Raw genomic sequence first — 22521 nt, 5'->3', positions numbered from 1 at the left:
GAAGACAAGACAAGGCCACAGGCCTGGAGCTTTTGGCTGGGCTTACACTGGTCCAGTGGGGGTGGCACGCTGCCCTTCACCCACGGGGTGTGGTCATCCACGATGTTGATGGTGATGTTGGGGTGCCAGTGTGAGATCACCTCCACAGGGCCGTAGTCCTCAGCCCTCTGTGGGGATGAGAAACGAGCGGTAGGCCTCAGGCAGCCAGTGGCCCCATAGCTACCAGCGCTCACACCCTCCCATGACAACGGGGGCAGAGCAGCAGTCACCACAGCCGTGGCTGGGGGAGGAGGGGCACACTGGTGCCCATCACCTTCTACACCTGACAGCAGACTTGAGATCCCACCACCCCACCTTCTCTCCTGAAGGTAGGAGAGAGGCAGGCACGTACGTCATGGGCAGGAAACAACGCCTGGCCCACAGACAGCACCTCTGTATCTCCTCTCAGTGTGGCCCTACTCCACCCGGGGACCATGCCTCCTGCCCAAACCACAGGAAAAGGTGAGCTCATGTACCTTCAGAGAAAGGCCGCGTGCTCAGCCCCCAGCTCCCGTGCCAGCTGCACGGTGTCCATCTAACCTGTCCGTCTGCTGCCACCATATATAGCTCGGAGCGAGGACCCCACCTGAGGTGGACTCATGGCCAAGTCTACCCTCAGGGCTGCCTGTGCTAACCCTGTCTACAGTCTCCTGCTGCAGTGGCCACACCCCTGGACTTCTCCCAGGGGAGGTCACAGAGGTGGCAGCCTCCTGGCCTGACTAAAGCTTGTGGGCAACTAGGTGACGCCGTGAGCCCACTAGGTCCATCTCTGCTCACCTTGATCATCTCCGGGTCAGCCTCTGTCTCTCCCGTTAGTAGATTCTTGGTTTTCTGAAATCGCCTACGCTTGTATTTATTGATCACTGCAGGCAGAAGGAGGTGGGTGAGGCCTGTGAATACTTAAAAGCCTGGATACCAGAATGTTGCCCCATGGCAGCTGTGTCCTGGCTTCCTGCTGCTCATTACATCTCTTGGGCAACCCCAACCACCCGTTACAGAGAAGGACCACTCACAGTCACCTAGGCCCGAAAACAGGGGCTCCCTCCTGCAAACCTGCTTGGCCACTCCACAGGCCAGCAGGGTAGATCCATCTGCCTGGACCCCACACCAAACCATTGCTCCTTCCTCAAGGCCTCCTTCCTGAATAGCCATGGCCACTCTGCTTTTCTAAAGTAACACCTCACTATGTAATCTAGGCTGATCTTAAACTTGAGGCCATCCTCCTGCCTCAGCTAGCGCTACAGGCATGAGCTGCCACACTGGCTCTATCCTCGTCAAGGAGGCTCTGCAGTCCCTCTCCTGACGTTGCAATTCTCACGGCCCACCGGCTTCCAAGTTCACTCGTGTGCTCGGGGCCCTGGGCTCAGGGGCGGGCCACTGGATACATGGCACACATGGAGTCAGAGGACCATACCAAAGAAGGCCTGGGCCAGCAACATGAGAAGCAAACACCAGAACTCTGACCCTGTGAATCCCCAGCCACAAGAGGACTCACTTCCTCTTCCTAAGGTCAGGCCAGCCAGAGTTCCCAGCACCTTGCCTGAGGCAAGAGCAAAGGGGCGACCACGCCCTCAGTTCTAATTTATGCTGAGAAGGAGAATGGGTGCCTTGCTGGACCTGCTAGTGGAAGTCAGTAATCTCAGGCTACAGCAAGAGGATCAGAGTAAGTTCAAGGCCAGCCCAAGCAACCCAGTGAGACCCTCTCCACATAAAAACAGCAACTGGGGAGACGATGGCTCATGGGTAAGAGCATTGGGGTTAAGCACATGTTCAGAGCCAAAACACCTAAATACATAAAATTAAATAATCTAAAAGAACAAAAGTGGCTGGGCGCGATGGCACAAACCTTTAATCCAAACACTCAAGAGGCAGAGGCAGGCAGATCTCTGTGTATTTGAGGCTAGCTAGCCTGGTAAGTTATAGGACAGCCACGAAAACAAAGACAGTCTCAAAACAGTAATAACAACAACAACAAAAATCCAGCAACAAAAAATTTAAACAATGTAAAATGGATTTAGGATTGCCAGCGGTAGAGCCCCTGCCTAGAATCCCCCAGTGAGGGGCTGGGGGTGTAGATGAAAGCACAGCACTCGTCTAGTGTGTAAGAAGCCCTGGTTTCCACCCTCAGCAAAAACAAGAAGGCCTATCGCTTTGAGCTGCCCGTTCCATCCCTGCAAGGGACAGGGAATTGGCCAACATGGAGCTCTGGGCTAAGATCCTACCTCTTGTTTCACACCAGCTAAGGGATGATGGTGAGTTATTGCCACTTCCTTGGACTTGTCAATGCCGTGGAGAATGAGGACAACGCCCACACTCTTTACATTACATGATCCCCACTATCTCTCTAGGAACTGTGTGGAAACCAGGCCCCCAGTGAGCCAGGAGCAAGCACCTGAAAATGGGCATCTCAGAAGGTAGCAGCAGGGACATGCTCCAGGGAGCGGGGAGGCTGTCAGCTTTCAAGACTACAATAGACAGGCAGGGCTGATGAAACGGACCAGAGACTTGGATGCAAGCACACAGGTACGCACGCCATCTACACAATGGCTTACAACCTACCACTCACAGCTCCAGTTTCAGAGGGTCTGATGTCCTCTGACCCCTGCAGGCACTAGAAATGCACATGGCACACATACATTCAGACAGGCGTAACACACACATAAAGTTCAAAACTCTAAAAAAAAAAAAAAAAAAGGCTGGGTATGATGGCATATCCCTTTAATCCCAATATTCAAGTGGCAGAGGCAGGCGGATCTCTGTGAGTTCGAGGCCAGCCTGTTTTCCAGAGCGAGTGCCAGGACAGGTTCCAAAGCTACACAGAGAAACCCTGTCTCGAAAAGTCAAAAAGGATTCTAATGAGAAATGCCTCAGTCCCACGGGAGCAGAGAGGCCCTGTTCTGGAAGGCCAAGCTTCTAAAGCTGCTCCATCTAGCATGGCGTCACAGGTACAACTGGGCACAAGCAGTGGGTGTGACACTTACTTCACTCTGACACCTGTCCCCTAAAACAACGTAAAGTACCATTTTTGTTCTCCTCCCCCAATTCCATGTGGAAATAATATGTTGAACTCAGTATTAGGAGTCTGTTTTTCTCTTGGTGAGATGCGAGTTCCCGTGTGTAGAAGCATGCGTGCAGAGAGAGACATTGCTTGTTTTCTGATTGCTGTCTACCTCATACGCCCAGGCAGGCCTCATACTGGAACCTAGGGTTTGCTGGGCTGCCTTGGCAGTTTACATAGATGCTGAGGACACAGACTCTGCTCCTCACTTAACTACAGAGCCATCTCCCAGGCTACTGGTTTTCTGTTTTGAGATGTTATCTGGCTGTATGGCCTGGAACTTACGATGTATCCTAGGAGGGCCCTGAGCTCACCATCGACTTGCCTCAGCCTCACAAGTGCTGGGATAAGGAATTTACTACCACGGGTGGCTCCGTACACTCCTGGTTGCTGTTGTTACTGGTCAGGTAGTTATTTACTTCTCCACTAGACCCTGCACAGGAAGCTACAGACACCCATCTCCACAGACAGGCTACCCCAGGCCTTTAAAACAGGGCTGCTTTCCTTTTCTTTTTCTTTTTGGGGGACAGGGTGTCACACAGCCCAGGCTGGTCTTGGATTTCCTGAGTCAGCAAGGATAACCTTGAACTTCTGATCCTGCTCTACCGCCAATGCTGGAATCACAGGTGTACAGCGCCACACCTAGTTTGCTGCACAAGAGCTTCTGGAGTCAGGCTAAGCAAGCACTCGGCCACCTGAGCCCCAGCCGCTTTCGCTTTCAATCCCACTGCTGCTATCTAACTCTGATCAGTCTCTTTCCTCAGATCCAGCCAGGCTTCGGTGCTGTTACCTTTCCTTCAGCAGTTCCGAGCTCCCCCTGCCCTTTCTTATTCTGTTTGCTTCACTGGGGGAGTCCCACCAAGAAGCCTTGGCTGGCTTCAAACTTGCCACTCCCTAGCTAGGATTCCAGGCACACATCGCACCCACTCACCTGCTGTCACTAGAGCTGTCAGTAGAGCGTGTCCCAGAGCTCTCATCAATCCCTAATCCCCAGAGCACAGAGTCCGTGCCCGCTCGACAGAACCTGACACATTACACGTCACACACCAGCCAGGGTCCACTGGGATCAGAAAGGAAGCAACTTACTCCGGGACATGTGAACCGTGGCAAGCCGGCGGTACAGGGCCTTCTGCCGGGGGTCTGGGTGGAAGCCGCTCTTGGTAAAGTAGACGTGGATATAGATGGAACCGTTCTGCTGCACACTCTGCAAGAGGAGGCAGCCAGGGCCGCTTGTCACCTGCCTGCAGCTGTGTCCACCTACTCCTACTCCAGTCACTTCCTGAGGACTCGGCACAGAGGGCAGCTGACTGGTGCTGCCCCAAGTGCTGGACTGCCCCTCTGGACAAAATCTCCCTCACCGCAGCTCTCCCAACTGCCCAGGAACGGGGCCTTCAGGAGAGGAGAGCCAGGCTGTAAGGGGGAGGTAAACGGTGCGGGGCACTGGGGCAGGAAAGGAGGACCTGAGTCTTCTCTGTCTGACCTTCAAGCAGAGCTTTGACCGCACTGGGTCCTGCCCGCCAAGCCCCCTTCTTAGGAGGCGAGACCGAAACCCCCAGGACTAGCTCACCAGTCCACCATCCTTTTCTGAAACTCAAGAAAGGGCCTGGACCTGACAGCATAGCCAGCAGTTATCAACTGGAGTCACAGGGACTGTGTCTGCTCAGTTCCAGCCACTCTCCTCCCCCACCCCCAAAGGACAGGAGCTCCGCCATACCGTGAGCTCAAAATCTGCCTGGACAACTCAGAGAGCTCCTACCTCAACAAGCCCACACCTCAGGTCAGATGTGACAGCACATTATCACAATCCAAGTAGTTTGGGTTCAAAATCAGCTCCTGCTATATAGCAAGACTAATCTGAGCTACACAAGATCTCTAAAATAAAACCATGGGCAGGGGATCGAGCCTCATGCTCCTAGGTTTCAAGGATTTGTGAGAAAGATCTGTGCCCAGACAGAAGACCCACCATGTCTACCATGGACTACAGAAGCCCAACAGGCTATGAGGTTTAACAAGCTAAGAGGGCTTCCTGGAGGAGGCAGGCACTGGACACAGAGCCAGGGAGCCAAGTCAATCTCCCATGACCTGTTGATCTTGGGAAAGCCAAGTTTCATCGGTCACACAGACAGCAGACTGGCAGTTACACGAGACAGTAATAGTTACATGGGGCGATAACAGCTGCTTTTTTGTTTTGAGACAGGTCTTCCTGTAATTCCCAGCTGGGTTTGGAACTCATGATGATCCTTCTGTCTCAGCTGTCCACGTTTCTGGGACTATAGGGCAGTGCTACCACACCCAGCTGCAACACTTCTCAATTTACATTGGGGTGCAGGGGTTCCCATGTACCAGCCTGGGGCGGGCCACACAGCCAATGCCCCATCACCGTTTATTTGTATAACCTTGAAGCTGTGCTGTTTGGCGTCACTGTGCTGAGCAGGCCTTCAGGTACAGTGACTGACGGCACCACACTGGAAGCGGTCGCAAGGACCCAGGCCAGGGCTACCTGTGGGATGTCAAGCTCCGCAAAGTGTTCGTAGCAACCATCCGAGTTCTCTCCACTGGTCCAGTCACCGTACACGAGGTCCTGCTGCTCCCAGAAGAGTGCTGAGGTGGCGTTGAAGTCTGTGAAGTGCTCGTGCTCTGAGATGTACACGTGCAGGTTCTGTGGGGGCATGAGGTTGGGGTTGGGGCCACCAGTCGGATGGAAATAGGATGATGGGAGTTGTGGACCGCGCTGAGGGGAAACTGGTAAAAGCAACTTTTGCTTTTCCATATGCTGGCTCTGCCCTGAGCTGTGACATCAAGAAGCCCAGACCTGCCAATGACGAACCTCAGCACAGGGGAAGCAGGACCACCACAGATGGCTGTGGAGCCCTGCGCCTCAGAAGGGGAAGCAAGCTTGGGGAGCCCTCCCTTGCTCAGCTCAAGGCTGTCCCCGCATCAGGGGACACTATCCAGCAGTGGCCTAGTGACAGGCTGGGAGATGCAGCAACAGAGCCAAAACGAACATGGACCTGGGAGGGGCTGAGGGTGACGGGTCTGGCGACTGTGCCATTAGCTCAGGAACCTGGGCTTGTTCCAGTCACCCTGTCACCTGGAAGAAAACACCCAGGGACCCTGTTGCAATAGGCGCACAACAACCAGGAAGACTACTGTGTGAGCTCCCCAGAGTCCTGTCTTCTCGGTGTCTCTTGGGTGGCACGAGTCACCTGCACTAATGGGGTAGAACATGCAAGTGCCACATGTCCACAGAGCCGAGAGCAGCCAGGAACCGCCCCACCCTGCCTACCCTTGACCCAGCACTCTCCAGCCCCTCAAGCTACTCCCACCCAGCGTTACCATTAGCGTGTCTTTGGGGAACAGGTTGCGGCTGGCGACTCGTGGGGCCCCTCCGGGTCCTGACTGGTCCTGAGGGGATGGCCCTCGGCGGAACCAGCTGCTGATGGCCCAGATGATAAAGATCCTGAGGAAGGAAGCAGCGGCAGGTAAGACCCTCTAAACTGTGCTGGCATCCAGTGCATGAGCCTCCATGTCACGCATGGGCCACAGGGCTCAGACACTCAGGCTCAGAGGTGGGGGTCTAAGGTAGTCCAGGTGCTCTGGCCTGAGGAGGCCTGAGGAAGAGCCAAAGATCTAGACCCTTCCCAATGTACTGGCACAAAACCTCAGCGCAATTACTCTCCAATTTCAATGGCAGACTTAAGAAGCTAGAGGCATGGGTTAGCTTCTTTTGCCAAAGAAAGCCAAGATTGGTAATGGTGGTTTCTTTTTTTTTTGTACCATTAAGAAATTGAACTGAGGCTTCTAACATGCTAGTGAAGTGCTCTACCACTGAGCCACACCCCAGCCCCTCACTGGGGGATTCTAGGCAGGGGCTCTACCACTGAGCCACACCCCCAGCCCCTCACTGGGGGATTCTAGGCAGGGGCTCCACCACTGAGCCACACCTCAGCCCCTCACTGGGGGAGTCTAGGCAGGGATTCTACTACTGAGCCAGGCCTCAAGTCTCTCACTGGAGTGTCTAGGAAAGTGCTCTACCATGGAGCCAAGCCCCAGACCTTCACTGGCAATTTCTAGACTTCGACACTTAGCAGTATCCCCAGCCATTTTATTTTAATTTATTTTTTATTGTTTTTTAAAGATTATTTATTTATTACACATACAGTGTTCTGCCTCCAGGTCAGAAGAGGGCACCAGATCTCATCACAGATGGTTGTGAACCACCGTGTGGTTGCTGGGAATTGAACTCAGGACCCCTGGAAGAGCAGTCGGTGCTCTTAACCTCTGAGCCACCTCTCCACCCCCGAGCCATTTTATTATTTTTCATTTCAAGCCAGGTTTGTATTAAGGTGTCTACACTGGCCTTGAACTTGAGAATTCTTCACCTTGGATCACCTGGCCTGGGCCATCAGGCCTACCTTGAGCAACTTTTTCAGACTCACTCTCCCAACCAAAAGAACAAAAAAGGCTTAATAAAGCTAATTACCAACTGTGGTGCACACCTGTGATTCCAACGCTTGAGAAGTGGTGACAAGAGGAACAGGAGTTCAAAGTCACCCTTGACAACACAGTGAGATCAAGGCCAGTCAGAGCTCTGTGACATCCTGTCTCCAGAACAAGGCAAGAACAACAACAACAACAAACCCAAGAAAATTAAATAAAGCTGCAAACACATAACAACAGAAGAGTCAGACAGATGGTTGAGGACCTGCCACAGACTGGCCTACGGCTATGTCTGGACGACTGTCTTCATCATTAACTGATACAAGAGGGCCCACTATGGGCGGTACCATCCCTAAACTGGTGATCCTAGGCTGTGTAGGAGAGCTATTATCAGGCAGTGGTGGCACACACCTTAATTCCAGCACTCTGAAGGCAGAAGCAGGCGGATCTTTTTGAGTTCGAGGCCAGCCTGGTTTACAGAGCAAGTTCCAGGACAGGCTCCAAAGCTAAAGAGAAACCCTGTCTTGGAAGAAGAAGGGAGGGAGGGAAGGAGGGAGGGGGAGGGAGGGAGGGAGGGAGGAGGGAGGCAGAGGCAGGTGGATGGATCTCTGTGAGTTCTAGAGGCCAGCCTGGTCTACAGAGCACCTTCCGGGACAACCTCCAAAGCAATACAGAGAAACCCTGTCTCGATATATATATAAATATATATATACACACAACTATAAACTAAATGAGCTACGGGAACAGCATGCAGCTTAGTGGTCAGGAGCTTAACCTAGTAGATGCAAGGCCCTAAGTTCCCTCGACTACTTCACACAATCTGTGCACACACACATTTGACTTCACACAATCTGTGCACACACACACATTTGACTTCACACAATCTGTGCACACACACACACATTTGACTTCACACAATCTGTGCACACACACACATTTGACTTCACACAATCTGTGCACACACACATTTGCTATTTGTAATATACTGACACAGCAGGGGTCCTCCCTATCTCCATCAGAGGAATCAACCAACTACAGATCAAAACCACTAAGGAAAAAGAAAACCACACTGGGCTTGGTGACAGGCTTGCGATTCAAGAGATCCTTTGAGCTCAGAGAATCAAGGCCAGCCTGGGCAACAGTGTCACACGGGTTGGGCTGACTGGCCAGCAAGCCCCAGCGATCCTCCTGTCTATGCCTCCTGCCACCAAGGTCGCAGTTTCAGACTCACTGGGCCACACACGGGTGCTGGGGATATGAACTGAGGTGCTCATGCTAGCACACTGGGTCTTCTCAGCCTCTGTTGGCTTTCTGAGTCAGCCTTGCTCTGTAGCTGAGGTTAGCCTGAACTCACAGTCCTTCTGCTACAGCCTCCTGATGTCAGGACTGCAAGTGTACTGCCTACAACCAATCTCAGGTGAGACTCAACCTTTTGTGACCTTTCACGTGGGGTGTGAAGAGCATTGCATCATCGGAACCTGGTACCCACCCCGTGGATGTTTCCCCGAGTTAGCTGCTCCAACTGTTTCATCAGGGAAAGGGGCACGCACAGCTCTCAGGGTGGAGCTCATTGACACAGGCGGTTCTGGCATATGCAAGGCCTTGGGTTTCAAACCCAGAGCTGCAAACAACAAAAAAACACTAAATGGAAAAGTACTATGAGTGAACGCTTGATGGGTTGGTAAGTCTTGGCTGGGCCCCATTAGGGCAGGATCAGGCACAGGGACTTGCCTCTGCCTGTTGAAGCCAAGGAGCCCTGGGGTCTGGGGTCTCAGGGGCTGCAGCCCAGCTGAGCCACCTGCTCCCAGATGCACAAAGCTGACAAAGGTCTGGAACCAGAGCTCTCTGGGGACCCCTGCCACCTCCATGAGAAGCTCCTGCTTCAGTAAATACTCCAAGGGAGAGTACAGGAGCAGCCCTGCCCTGCTCAGAGAGGGGTCTGGGGGGGCGGTTTTCTCAGCTCTCTAGCCTTCTGTCCCCACTGTGAAAGAAACAAGGCAGGGTGGACCAGTGCTTCCTCGGGTTCAGGTTCCAGTCACCTGGAGTGCATGGCACGTCATCGCAGGACCTCTCCCAGGCCTTCCCAAGGCTTTCTATCTGAGTAAAGCCAGCATGGTGGGTCATGCCTGCGATCCCAACACCCGAGAGAAAGGCAAGAGGGCTGCTCAAGTTCCAGGCCAGACTGAGACTGGACTATGAAGCGAGACCTTGTCTCAAGCCAAACCAAAAACCTGCTTCAAAAAAGAAAATAAAAACATGCAACAAATCCCCTATCCCATTATAAATAGCCTCCTTTTTGTTTTATTTTTAAGATTTATGTATTTATTTATTTTTGGGTTTTTTTTTTTTTTTTGGTTTTGGTTTGGTTTTTCGAGGCAGAGTTTCTGTGTGTAGCTTTGGAGTCTATCCTAGAACTCACTCTGTAGACCAGGCTGGTCTTAAACTCACAGAGATCCTCCAGTCTCTGCCTCCCGAGTGCTGGGATTAAAGGCGTGCACTTAAGACATCGTTTCTCCGTGTAACTCTGGCCGTCCTGAACTTACTCTGTAGACCAGGCTGGCCTCAAACTTAGAGAAATCCACCTGCCTCTACCTCTGAGTGCTGGGATCAAAGGTGTGCACCACTGCCGCCCCCACCACCACCACCAAATAGCTACTGTTAAAATCACAAGTTCAGAAAGTTTATAAACTAATGTGGGTATGACAGCTTGTAAGTGCTAATCCCAGCTTTTGGGAAGCAGACAGGAGGATCACCAAGAGTTTAAAGCTAGCCTGGAGTACAGTAAGCTTAATGCCAGTCAGGGATACGTAATAAGTTGTTACCTCAAAAAACAAACAACAACAATAACAACAACCCTCCCTCCACACACAGAGCTAGGCCCCTACATTCAATCCCAAGGACTGCCAAAAAGAAAAGTCAATCCCCCCTTCTCCCCGGCGGTTAGTGCCGAGAGTGCACAGTGCAGGTACGCACGTGCGGGAGCACACACACAATCTGGAAAGACATGAAAGAAAAGTGTCTCTCTCCACTCCTTCCTAGGCCGCACGCCCCCTCCAGCTGCACCGCAGGCAGCGCCACGCAGGTGAAAGGTTAAGTTTAAATCCAGGGGCATCACCCCACCACGGAGAGCCACTGTCACACAGTCTACTTCAGGCAGCTTTGTGCATCACTGCATTAGCCCAGAATCCTGGCTCTCATCTATAAAACTGGCGCCCAGGACTAGAGGGGTGGCTCAGCGGTTAAGAGCCCTGGCTGCTTTTCCAGAGAATCTAAGTTCAATTCAAGCACCCATACGGCAGCTCACAACAGTTCGTAACCCCAGGGGATCTGACACCTTCATGCAGACATAAATAAAAATAAGTTTAAAAAAAAAAAAAAAATGTGGCCCAGGTGTGGTGACTCACACCTTTAATCCCAGCACCAGGGAGGCAGAGGGAGGCGGATCTCTGTGAGTTCCAGGCTAGGCAGTTACATCGTGAGGTCCTGTCTCAGTAAGAAAATAAAATAAAATTTCAACTCTGGGGCTTGTGCAATGGGTGGTTCAGTATGTAAAGCGTCTCACTACACAAGCCTGGTGACCATGGAAAGCAGGAGAAAAGTAACTCTGTAAAGCTGCCCTCTGACTTCCACTACAGCACACGCCAGACCAACACCATCACATACAAACAGTAAGTTAAAAGAAAACAAAACAGAGCTGGAGAGATGGCTCAGAGGTAAAGAGCACTGACTGCTCTTTCCAGAGGCCCTGAGTTCAATTCCCAGCAACCACACGGTGGCTCACAACCGTCCGTAATGAGATCTGGTGCCCTCTACTAATGTGCAGATAGAAGACTCTATACATAATAAACAAAATCTTTAAAAAATAAAAACAAAACAAAACTTAATACCTAGGCTATTTGGGGCCCTTAGTTACACACGCACGCGAACGCACACACGCACATGCGTGACTTGAGATGAGATGTGTGTGAGCAGCCGCCCACACCCTCCTGAGGTCTGCTGCCACTAGTTCTAAGGAAGGAAATGAGCCTGCAGAGGCTGGATCAGAGCACCCTCAGAAGGAAGCACCCCTCAGTACTGAGGCACAGATTTCCAGATATGCACTTAATGAAAAGCACCGGGGAGGGCGCGGTGCAGGCGGTGAGGAAATGAGGGGAAGGGCCTGAGCGAGCTGTCCTGTACTGTCTGGTCACTTGGAACACCAAAGCAAAAAGTGAGCCAGAAATGATAGCCCAGGTTTGTGATCGGCACTCAGGGAGCGGAGGCAGGGCTGTCCTAAGTTACAGGTCAGTCTAGGCTACATACTGAGACGTCGTTTCAATTCAGAGAGAGACAGAGATAGAGAGAAAGGGTGACCAACAAGGAAACCCGAGGAGCTGGATGTGGCTCTGTTGGCAGGGTGGTTGCCTAGCACACTGAGAACCCTGAGTTTGCTCCCCGATGCTGTACTAACTGGGGGGATGAGGAAGTACAATAGGGGATGAACAGAATCAAAACACATCACAGACATGTATGAAAATGTTGCAGGGAGACCAGTATTGTGTATACTTAATATATGCTAACAAAACCTTTAACACTTAGCAAGCAGGTGCAGGGGGATCTCTAGGAGTGTGAGGCCAGCCTGGTCTACAGAGTGAGTTCCAGGCTTGTCTCTAAATAAATAATTAAATCTTTAAAAGGAGCTACAAAGTAGGCGTGGCCATCTTGACAACCGAGCTGACTCCTCAGGACCCACATGGTGGTAGAAGAGAGCTGACTGCAAGTTTTCTCTGCCCTCCCTCCATATGCACGCCACGACACATATGAACACACACAGCAATCAGTGAATGTGAACTTTTGGGGTTTTTTTTTTTTTTTTTTTTTTTTTTTTTTTGGTTTTTTGAGACAGGGTTTCTCTGTGGCTTTGGAGCCTATCCTGGAACTAGCTCTTGTAGACCAGGCTGGTCTCGAACTCAGAGAGATCCGCCTGCCTCTGCCTCCCGAGTGCTGGGATTAAAGGCGTGCGCCACCAATGCCTGGCTAGCAAGTATCATCTTATAAAGGCTTTGCTTGCTTATTGATAAAGGAGTTCTCAGTGTAACAGCCCTGGCTGTCCTGGAACTCCTTTAGATCAGGTTAGCCTCAAAATCACAGCGGTCTGCCTGTCCCTGTCTCCTGAGTGCTGGGACTGAGCTAATAAGGGTCTAGCAGATGGCTCAGCAGGAGGGTGCTTACCACCAAGTCTAAGGACCTGAGTTCAATACTCGGAACCTACGTGACAGAGGGAGAAGACAGACTCCCACAGCTTCCTCTGTATGGTACCTGAGCATCCACAACATGCATTCCCAAACAATAAATAAATGAAAAGTGCACGCATGCATGAGGACTTGCGAGCACACGCACGCACGCACACATGAAATAAGAAGAAAATCTGAAGGCACAGGGCAGAGAGGGGAGATGGGGAGAAAAATGGATGCGGAACAGGGTTCCATGCCTGAGAAGTCTGGGGCACAAACAGCAGGCATGACGCCAGAATGTGACGAGAGACTGCAACGGAAGTCATAAGGGTTGTTTTGTTTCGCAGTGCTGGGGAGAGAGCGGGAACCTCAAGCATAGCATATGAGGCTCTACAACTGGCCGTGCCCGCTACAGGGTCCACCCTTCCGAGCAGCAGCCACCCCGCCCTGTCGCACATATGTCTCCCTTCGTCTGGTGACGGATTTTCATGGGATTCCTAGGATGATTCAGCATAGGACTTCTCCTTGAAGTGGAAACTGAGACAGGAGAATGGGAACGAGGGGCTGGGAATGTAGTTCAGTCAGCAGAGGACTTGCCTGGCATACAGGAACCTCTGAGTGGCATTCCTAGCGCCACACACAGGTATGGTGGCACATGTCTGTAACTGCCATGTAAGACACCTGTAAGAGGTGCAGGCAGGAGGGCGGAGGCTGAGAGTGCCATCCTCAGCTGTAAGTTCGAGGGTGGTGCTGCTGTGCACTAATGCGAGGCTCCTGGCTCCCCTGAAATTGTCAGCCAGGCCTCTATCCCACACACACACGCAGCTCCTAATGTCTGTAAACATTAGAAACATCTTCAAGACCTGGTAGCTCACTCCTGTAATCCTGGCACTCGGCAGGCTAAGGCAGGAGGATGGTTATGTCTGAGGACTAGAGAGTGAGACCCTGTTCTGAACCAACAACACACCCTTGCATCTGTACTACTCAGGACTAAGCTCCTACTGCATGGGTCCCTGAGCAAGCTGGGGGGGGGGGTTTGCACTGAGGTCTTGTGAGCCAGGAGGAACACTGTGAGCAAGTTCTAGGCCAATAGGGTAACATACTGAGACTTTCTAAACAACAGGACATAACCACAACACCTATTTTTGTTAGTAATATAAGGCCTATTTACAAAGCACTGGCTGACATCAGAGGACACAGATGTGAGCTATGCATTTAGGATGTCACTGCACAAGTGACCCAAGCATATTCTTAGCAGTCACACAGTAGTACACTGTGTAGTGCAAGGGCACAGATAATTTCTAAGTTTAAGGAAAAATCTACTAAGACAGATGCTCTAATGGCCTGGATAAAAATCTTCTCCTCTTCCAGTGCCTGGCAGGACTCCATTTCCCAGGATACAGAGTGGATTTTCAGTCAGACTTTGCTCCAGGCCTGTCACCTCAGCATTTGGATAGCTGAGGCAGCAGGATCAAAGGTTCAAGGACTTGGGCCAGTGGGATGGCTCAGTGGGTAAAGGTGTGTGCCATGAAGCCCGACTGCTTGAGTCTAATCCCTTGGACTGGCTGCAAGTTATCCTCTGACCTTCACACACCCACCCTGTCATGGACACACCTTCCTACGCCCCGTAAGTCAACGTAATAAAAAAGTTCAAGGGGGGGGGGGCTGGAGAGGTGGCTCAGAGGTTAAGAGCACTGGCTGTTCTTCCAGAGGTCCTGAGTTCAGTTCCCAGCAACCTCATGGTGACTCACAACCATCCGTTATGAGACCTGGTGCCCTCTTTTATTTTTTATTTTTCCAGACAGGGTTTCTCTGTGTAACTCTGTAGACCAGGCTGGCCTCGAACTCACAGAGATCTGCCTGCCTCTGCCTCCCAAGTAATGGGATCAAAGGCAAGAGCCACTGCCAAGCTCATCTGGTGCCTTCTTATGGCATGCAGGCATATATGCAGACAGAACACTGTATACAAAATAAATAAATCTAGCCGGGTGTTGGTGGTGCACGCCTTTAATCCCAGCACTCGGGAGGCAGAGGCAGGCAAATCTCTGTGAGTTCAAGGGCAGCCTGGTCTACAGAGTAAGTTCTAGGATAGCCAGGACTGTTACAGTCTCAACCCCCCCACCTCACCCCCACCAAAAGTTCAAGGCCTGCTTGGACTTCACGGCAGGTTCAAATCCACCTGGCAACTTAGTAAGGCCCTGCCTTGAAATAAGGGGCTTGAGGTGTGGCTCAAGTACATACAAGGCCCTAGGTTCAGCTCTTAAATACTACCAAAAAGGATGCATTTAGTCTCAGCACTCTGGAGGCAGAACAGGCAGATCTGTGAGTTCAAGGCCAGCCTGGTCTACAGAGTGAAATCTAGGACAGCCAGGGCTACATAATAGCAAGACCCTGTCTCAAAACAAAACAAACCTACCTTAGGCTGAGTGCTATCCAGGAGGGCTCAGCAGCCAGCATTAAAGAAGGTGGCTACTGCTGTAACACTATGAAAGGCTGGAGCTTATCCACAAGGCCCTTTGCTGGGCATGGAGGTCCCGAGGCCTCTGAGCACAGCCCCTCTGCCAAGGCAACAATGTGCCATCCCTGCTCACCACTCCCTCTCCCCAGGTCTTGCTTTTTGCAGAGTGGGAACCCCGAGCCCACCTGCTCACCTGAACAGCACACCTTTGATGACCTGCCACGCGTTGGGGGCTGGCTGGGGTGGAGGGTTCTGAGGCTGGGTCTCAGCAGGTGTGTCTCTCCCAATGCTGCCATTGCTGGTCACCTGTGGGGAACAAAGCATGGGGGGAAGTTAATTTGGGCACTGTGAGTTGCAGAGGCTAAGCACACGGGGGCTTCGTCAATCTTCAGGACAGGCACAACCAGAGTGCTCAGGCAGGAGCGGCTCCAGAGGAAAATGCTCCCCAAGGCCACCTGCGCTGGGGATGGTGGTGAACCACACAGACTTGTCCATCAGCGCTGAGAAGCAGGTGCTGAGAGGGAAACTGTGGCAGGCCCTGAGGCTCAGGTGCTAAGAGCTAAATCACAGTACACTGGGGCAGGGAGCAGGCACAGGTGAAACCAGCAGCTGACAGACAGTTCAACAGTCCCAGCTGAGCGCTGTCCGGGGAGGACTGTCCTAGGACTCTGCAGCTGACATTAAAGGAAGTGGCTACCATGGAAGGCTAGGGCTGATTCACAAGGTCCTTTCCTGGGCATGCGGGTTCTGAGGCCCTGCTCTCTAACTCTGAAGCAGCTGCAGTCCAGCAGGGGGACAGCCTGGCGCAGAACCTCACTACTGTGAGCTGAGCTGGTACACAAACATCCATCCCCGTGCACCCAGCCCAACACCAAGCTAACTGAGCAAAGGCTCAGAGAGGTTAGTACACTTGTCTGGGTTACTCAGGAGCAAGATAACAGGGAGAAGGGATCGTGTGGGGACGGTGTGGAAAGAAGTCTCACTGGGCAGAGTGGCACATGCTTGTAACCGCAGCACGTGAGAGGTGAAAGCACAAGAGCCAGGAGTGCAAAGCCAGCCTAGGCTACCTCAAAACAAGGCCCTCTCTTAGAAGGAGGCACATCAGAGACACTCCGACAGCCGGGTGGGAGAGCCCAGGGTGTGGCCATCTTGGAAGCCTCTCTTTGGACCCTGCTGGCTTCCCGGTCCTGTTCTCGTCAGTCCATCTCTCCCACCAGCTGTCCCATCCTATCAGCCTTCAAAAGAGAGGACCCGAGGGCTGGAGAGACGCTCGCTCGGCAGTTGAGAGCACAGGCTCCTCTTCCTGAGAACCCCGGTTCCCAGCACCTACATGGTGGCTCACAACCACTCATGGCTCTAGTCCCAGGGAGTGCAACTTTTCTGGCCTCCATGGGCACTAGGTGTGCATTGTACACATACACACATGCAGGCAAGGCCCTCAGATGTATAAAATAAAATAAATATCTTTAAAATGGGGGGGGGCAGGAGCTGCACCAGCATGAGCACCTTAGGGAATCGGCACCTGATGCATGGCTTGTGTCTCTGGGCCACCCACACCATGGTCCCCAGGCTCCACTGGCCGGCCCTCTCCTCCAGGTCCCTCAACTCCAGGGGCAGTCTTCCCTATCACCTCCCAGCAGGGAGCAGAACAGAGCAGCCATGGAGCAGGACAGGTGTCACTGTTACCTCTTGTCCCCATTACCAGCAAGAGCAGGACAGCAGCGAGGTGGCAGGGAGGGGACAACTCTGGGCTCCAACGCCCTCAGCTTCTGTCCTTCTCCCGTCCTAACCCACCTTAGGCATGTCACGCTCCCTGCCCCGAGGACAAACTGGTGAAAACACTGGCGCAGAGTCAACAGAAAAGTTTCTTTCCATGGACTCCCAGACTGTTCTGCATACCTACTGTGTGCCAGACCCTGAGCTAGGTGGCAGCCACTAAGCTCAGGGGCTTGGTGGCCCAGGCTATAGCGTCAAGATGGAAACATACCTGCAAAACAGCCACGTACAGGGCCACACGCCTAAAACCCCAACACTCAGGAGGAAGACGAGAAAGAAAAAAGTAAAACTACCGTCTCCCTGCCTATCTGCCATCTGCTTACCTGCCCTCCTGTCTTCTCCCTACCTACCAACCTACCACCTACCTAGCTATCTGATTTAGGCGGAAGTCCAGTGTCTACCCAGCCCTTCCTGTGGTACAATGTTCTTCCAAAAATAGCTAAAATAAGCAAAAAATATGCTTTGGAGAAATAAGCAGAAGGCAACAGCCACCAGGACATGAGATAGGAGTGCACACAGACTGGGCGGAGAGCTTGACGGGCCTCTCAGGCTGGGACAGCGGCAGTCACATGGGGCCCCAGGGGAATGGTGTTTTAAAGATGGAGAAAAGTGTGAGAGCCACTAGGCCTGTCTGATTACAAGGTGACAACTTTCCACTGGCCCTTACTGAGGAGGCTAAAGGTGGAACTCAGGTTTCCAGCAAGTCTGGATAGATTTAGAGTCACTGTGAGGGGCGATCCAGCTGGGAAGCCTCCCATAGACAAGCAGACCACACCCCCGAGGTGCTGCCTCATACCCACAAGCATGGCCACAGTCAGAAAGACCCTCCAAGTGCTGTCGGGATGGGGGGAAATGGGCAGGCTCTGAGCAACTGCCCGCCTAGAATTCACCGATGTGCGGGGTGGGGTAGGGGGTACAATTCAGGACTCCCAGCATTCAGGATGCACCAGACCCTAGGTCCCATCCCCAGTACTGGGAGGACAAGAAAGAGTCTTGAGTCAAGAGACAGGAAACCCCACATGGCTTACAACTGCAACTCCATCCCAGGCATCTGGTACCCTCTTTTGGCCTCCACATGTACCAGGGATGTTTGTGATACACACGCATACATGCAGGCAAACACTCATACACATGACACTAGGTAAACATAAACACTCTTCTCTCTTTCTTGCGGGGTGGGATGGCGTTTTTTTGTGGTTTTTTTTTTTTTTTTTTTTTTTTTTTTTGTGTTTCTGTGTAGTCCTGGCTGTCCTGGCTCACTGGAGACCACTGGCAAACTCACAGAGATCCACCTGCCTCTGCCCTCCCAGGGCTGGGACTAAAGGTGTGCGCCACCACTGCCTGGCCTCTTTTTTCTTCTTAATGTTTCTTTTATTCTATCAGGAGGTGGGGCCACAGCATGTATGCGGAAGTCAGAGGGCAATTCGTGGGAGTCGGTTCTGTCCTTTTGCCATGTGGGTTCCAGGAATCAAACTCAGGTTTGGCACTGCGCACCTCTATCCAAGTGCTCCATCTCATTGGTCCCTAAACCATTTCCATGTGTAAATGGGCAAGAGCAACAAGTACCCTTTTAAAAATATATTTTTTACGTATGTGAGTGCCCAGTGCCTCAAGACGCCAGACTAGTTCATTGGGTCCCCAGGAACTGGACTTACAGAGGGTGTGAGCCACCGTGTGGGTGCTAGGAATCAAACCCAGTCCTCTGCAAAAACAGCCAGTGCTCTTAACTGCTGGGCCACCCAAAGATTTTTATCCATCCATCCATCTCTAAACATTGCAGTTTTTGTGTTTTGAGACAGGGTTTCTCTGTGTAGCCCTGGCTGTCCTGGAACTCTCTGTGTAGACCAGGCTGGTCTCAGACTCAGAGATCCTCCTGCCTCTGCCCCTGCCAAGTGCTGCAATTAAAGATACGTGCCAGTAACCCTGGCTTTTGTTTCTTGACTGTGCATGCACGCACGTGTACACACATGGTATACACATTTGAGTGCAGGCACCCCTGGAGGCTGCCGGGTCTGAGCTGGAGTCACAGTCAGTTACTTGTGAGTTGCCCAATGTGAGTGATGGGGACTGAACTGCAGTCTCCTGCAAAACCAGTACAGCCTCTTATTGGCTGAGCCAGCTCTCCAGCCCAAGAGATGTCCAATCCTTCAATGCTAGCAACTCAGAAAGCAGACACAGGCAGATAGATCTCTGTGGGTTTAAAGCCAACCTGGGGGGCTGGAGAGACGGCTCAGAGATTAAGAGCACGACTGCTCTTCCAGAGGTCCTGAGTTCAATTCCCAGCAACCACATGGTGGCTCACAACCATCCGTTATGAGATCTGGTGCCCTCTTCTGGTGTGCAGATAGACATGGAAGCAGAATGTTGTATACATAATAAATAAATAAAATCTTAAAAAAAAAAATAAAGCCAACCTGGTCTACATGGTGAGCTCTGGGTCAGTCAGGGCAATAAAGAGAGCCCCTGTCTCAAAGAAACAAATGCTTGAGTAATTACTGATCACTGTTGTGTATGTGTGGTGATGTGCACGGAGCCTGGAGGGCAACTTTACAGAATTAGCTCTCCCTCTCCCTTTATGTGGGCTCTAGGAACAAACAACGTTGCCAGACTTATGTGGCCACCATTTCATCTACTGAACCATCTCCCCAGCCTCAGTGTTTTCAAATGCATCTAAGCCAAGTGTGGCGGTGCACACCTGTAATGTCAACTCTCTGAAGGAAAGGCTGGAGGGCCGCCTTGAGTTTGAAGCTAGCCTAGGTTACATATGAAAGCTGGGTGGTGGCACTCCCAGCACTTGGGAGGCAAGGGCAGCTGGATCTCTGTGTGTTCAAGGCCAGCCTGGTCTACATATTTCTGGGACAGTCAGAGCTACATAATATCTCAAACAAACAGACAAACACCAATAAACAGGGCTGGAGAGATGGCTGAGCAGTTATGAGCACTGGCTGCTCTTCTAGAGGTCCGTTGGTTCCCAGCAACAACACGATGGCTCACAACCATCCATAACCTGTTCAAGGGATCTGACCTCTGTAGGTACCAAGCAAACATGTGGTGCATATACATACATTTAGGCAAAACACTCATACACAAAGAATAAATCAATCTAGCCGGGCAGTGGTGGTGGCATTGCACGCCTTTAATCCCAGCACTCGGGAGGCAGAGGCAAGCGGATCTCTGTGAGTTCGAGACCAGCCAGGTCTCAAGAGTGAGTGCCAGGACAGCCTCCAAAGCCTCAGGGAAACCCACCGCTTCTGTGCTGCACATTTACAGACTGTTTCCCATCACACCCTCCTAACCGACACAGCCCAACAGGGCTTCCACGGACTTTCCACACCCACTAGGCACGGAGCGGGAGGCAGGCAGGTTACACGCAAACAGTAACCTACGAGAGGGACTTGGGCACCTGCGATTCTGATACTAAAGAAAGGACACAGAGACAAACTTACTGATGCCAAACTGTGGCCTCACACTGCAGAGTGTATCAAAAGGCAACTGCGAAGGTATCCAAGTTAGACCTCAACAACGAGGTGACCCTCCCGTGGCTCCCCGTCCTCACAATCCAGGCCAAATCCTCACAGGAGCCTGGCACAGCAGCCTTCCCACCTCTCTGTCTGTTATCCCTCTCCCGCCATCACCTGTTTGGTCATAATGCTTAGCCAATGTCCTTCCTCACACCAGGCATCTTCTACCTCAGGGCCTCTGCGCAGGCCAGTCCCATCACATCCGCGGCTTTTCCTTTCCCTCCTTCAGGTCCCTGACGAAGTGCCTCCTCCTCTCAGGAGTCTCCCCAAGACCCTATGTAAATGGCAGCTCTTCACCACCCCACCACACACTCCATACCACATCCCAGCTATGTGTCTGTCCAAGTCTCTGCCACCTGAAGTGGGGTATATGTCTGCTGGTCCCCATCTTTGCTTCCCCACCTCCTACTGGGCACACAAGGTCCAGGGAAGCAGAGCCTGTTTTACCCACAGCCGTTTCCCCAGCAAGGGAACGAGCGGCAGGGCTGGCTACCCTGAAGAGAAGCAGGCTGCTGTGGCACAGAGGAGGAGTCCACCTGCTCCCAGCTAAGCCAGCAGGCTGGGGAAGACGGAGACTGTGAACGCAGTAGGGAGGAAAGCACCGCTCCCGTTCCAGGCTCTGTGTGCTCGGGCTCCAAGACCCCCACCCACTCCAGGAACAGACAGCAGCCTGGGAGGCAGCTGTGATGGCCAAGGCTGTAAAGGACCACGCCTTCCAGGATCACCCAGATTCCACCTCAGCCCAGCCTCTGGCACAACCCCCAGTCACTGCTACGAAGGGGAGACAGTGTGGAATACCTGCCAGGGATGGGCTGGGGGATGGGGGTGCGGGAATCCTGGGTCCCACTGCCTACACCATTGATAAAACAGAACAAACACGACCTTCCCCTAACTTGGCATTTCCTCTGTGCCCAGGCCTGAGCTGAGGGATACAGTCCTGACCAAGAGTCCAGGGAAGAAGACAGTCCTAACAGAGTGGCTGGGCCAGCAGAGCCCAGGGAGCCCAAGGGACACACACACAGACACAGACACACAGACACAGACACACACAGACACACAGACACACAGACACAGACACACACACACACACACACACACACACACACACACACACACACACCTACACCTGACCCAACCTGAGAGGATTTCTTTCCTGGGAGAGGAAGTCTGAGATCTGAGGACTAGTAAAAGTAAAGATCACCCAGATAGGAGGGGAGGCTGGCTCCCATCAGGAGGCTGAGGCCAGGCCAGGATACATGGAGAGACTCTTGTCTTCAAGCAAACACATAAACAAAAACAAAAACCGGCCCGCCTCATGTGGGTCCTGCATATGCCTTGCACTGACAGCTGCCCCCCAGGCTCATTAGCGGATGTTCCTGGGGGCTGTGTGAGAGAGCAGACACAAAGACCAGAGGGTGAGAAGCAGGCGAAGGAGTCTGTGAGGAAGGAGGCTGTGAGGAAGGAGTCTGTGAGGAAGGAGGCTGTGAGGAAGGAGGCTGTGAGGAAGGAGTCTGTGAGGAAGGAGGCTGTGAGGAAGGAGGCTGTGAGGAAGGAGGCTGTGAGGAAGGAGTCTGTGAGGAAGGAGGCTGTGAGGAAGGAGGCTGTGAGGAAGGAGTCTGTGAGGAAGGAGTCTGTGAGGAAGGAGGCTGTGAGGAAGGAGTCTGTGAGGAAGGAGTCTGTGAGGAAGGAGCTGGAAGCACTCGGGAGGCAAAGTTTTCAGTAACCGACACTCTTCCAGTCCCTGGCTCTCCATCACCCTGCCCCCACCCCAAGATCATTTAGAAATTTCCAGAGACATTTTTGGCTGTCAAACCAGGAAAGCACATACATGCTACTGACATAGTCTGCAAATATCAGGGGCAGTGCCAAGCATCCTACAGTGCACGGTGCAGCCCCACATTGAAGGATTTGCCAACTCAAAATGTCAATAAGCAAAGGTGTTAGAATGCCTAATCTAGGCCAGGTAGTGCTAGGGAGGCAGAGGCAGGCGGATCTCTCTGAGTTCGAGGCCAGCTT

At 52.3% G+C, this 22521-nt stretch overlaps 1 protein-coding gene across 1 annotated transcript in view; it reads right to left on the bottom strand.

Annotated features, from left to right (window-relative positions):
• Positions 1 to 22521, bottom strand: part of Clptm1 (CLPTM1 regulator of GABA type A receptor forward trafficking) — a 30588-nt gene that overhangs the window by 5254 nt on the left and 2813 nt on the right. Inside the window, exons 2-7 of the mRNA XM_027430878.2 lie at positions 15402 to 15514; positions 6434 to 6557; positions 5598 to 5756; positions 4184 to 4301; positions 817 to 902; positions 47 to 167 (exon numbers count right to left, since the gene is read on the bottom strand). Of these exons, the coding sequence (XP_027286679.1) occupies positions 47 to 167; positions 817 to 902; positions 4184 to 4301; positions 5598 to 5756; positions 6434 to 6557; positions 15402 to 15514 (721 nt within the window). The remainder of the gene's footprint in view (positions 1 to 46; positions 168 to 816; positions 903 to 4183; positions 4302 to 5597; positions 5757 to 6433; positions 6558 to 15401; positions 15515 to 22521) is intronic.

This window comes from Cricetulus griseus, chromosome 9, assembly GCF_003668045.3.
Source record: "Cricetulus griseus strain 17A/GY chromosome 9, alternate assembly CriGri-PICRH-1.0, whole genome shotgun sequence".
Classification (NCBI taxonomy): domain Eukaryota; kingdom Metazoa; phylum Chordata; class Mammalia; order Rodentia; family Cricetidae; genus Cricetulus; species Cricetulus griseus.
Note: the sequence above shows the minus strand (reverse complement) of the source record. Positions and strands in the feature narration are given on the sequence as shown.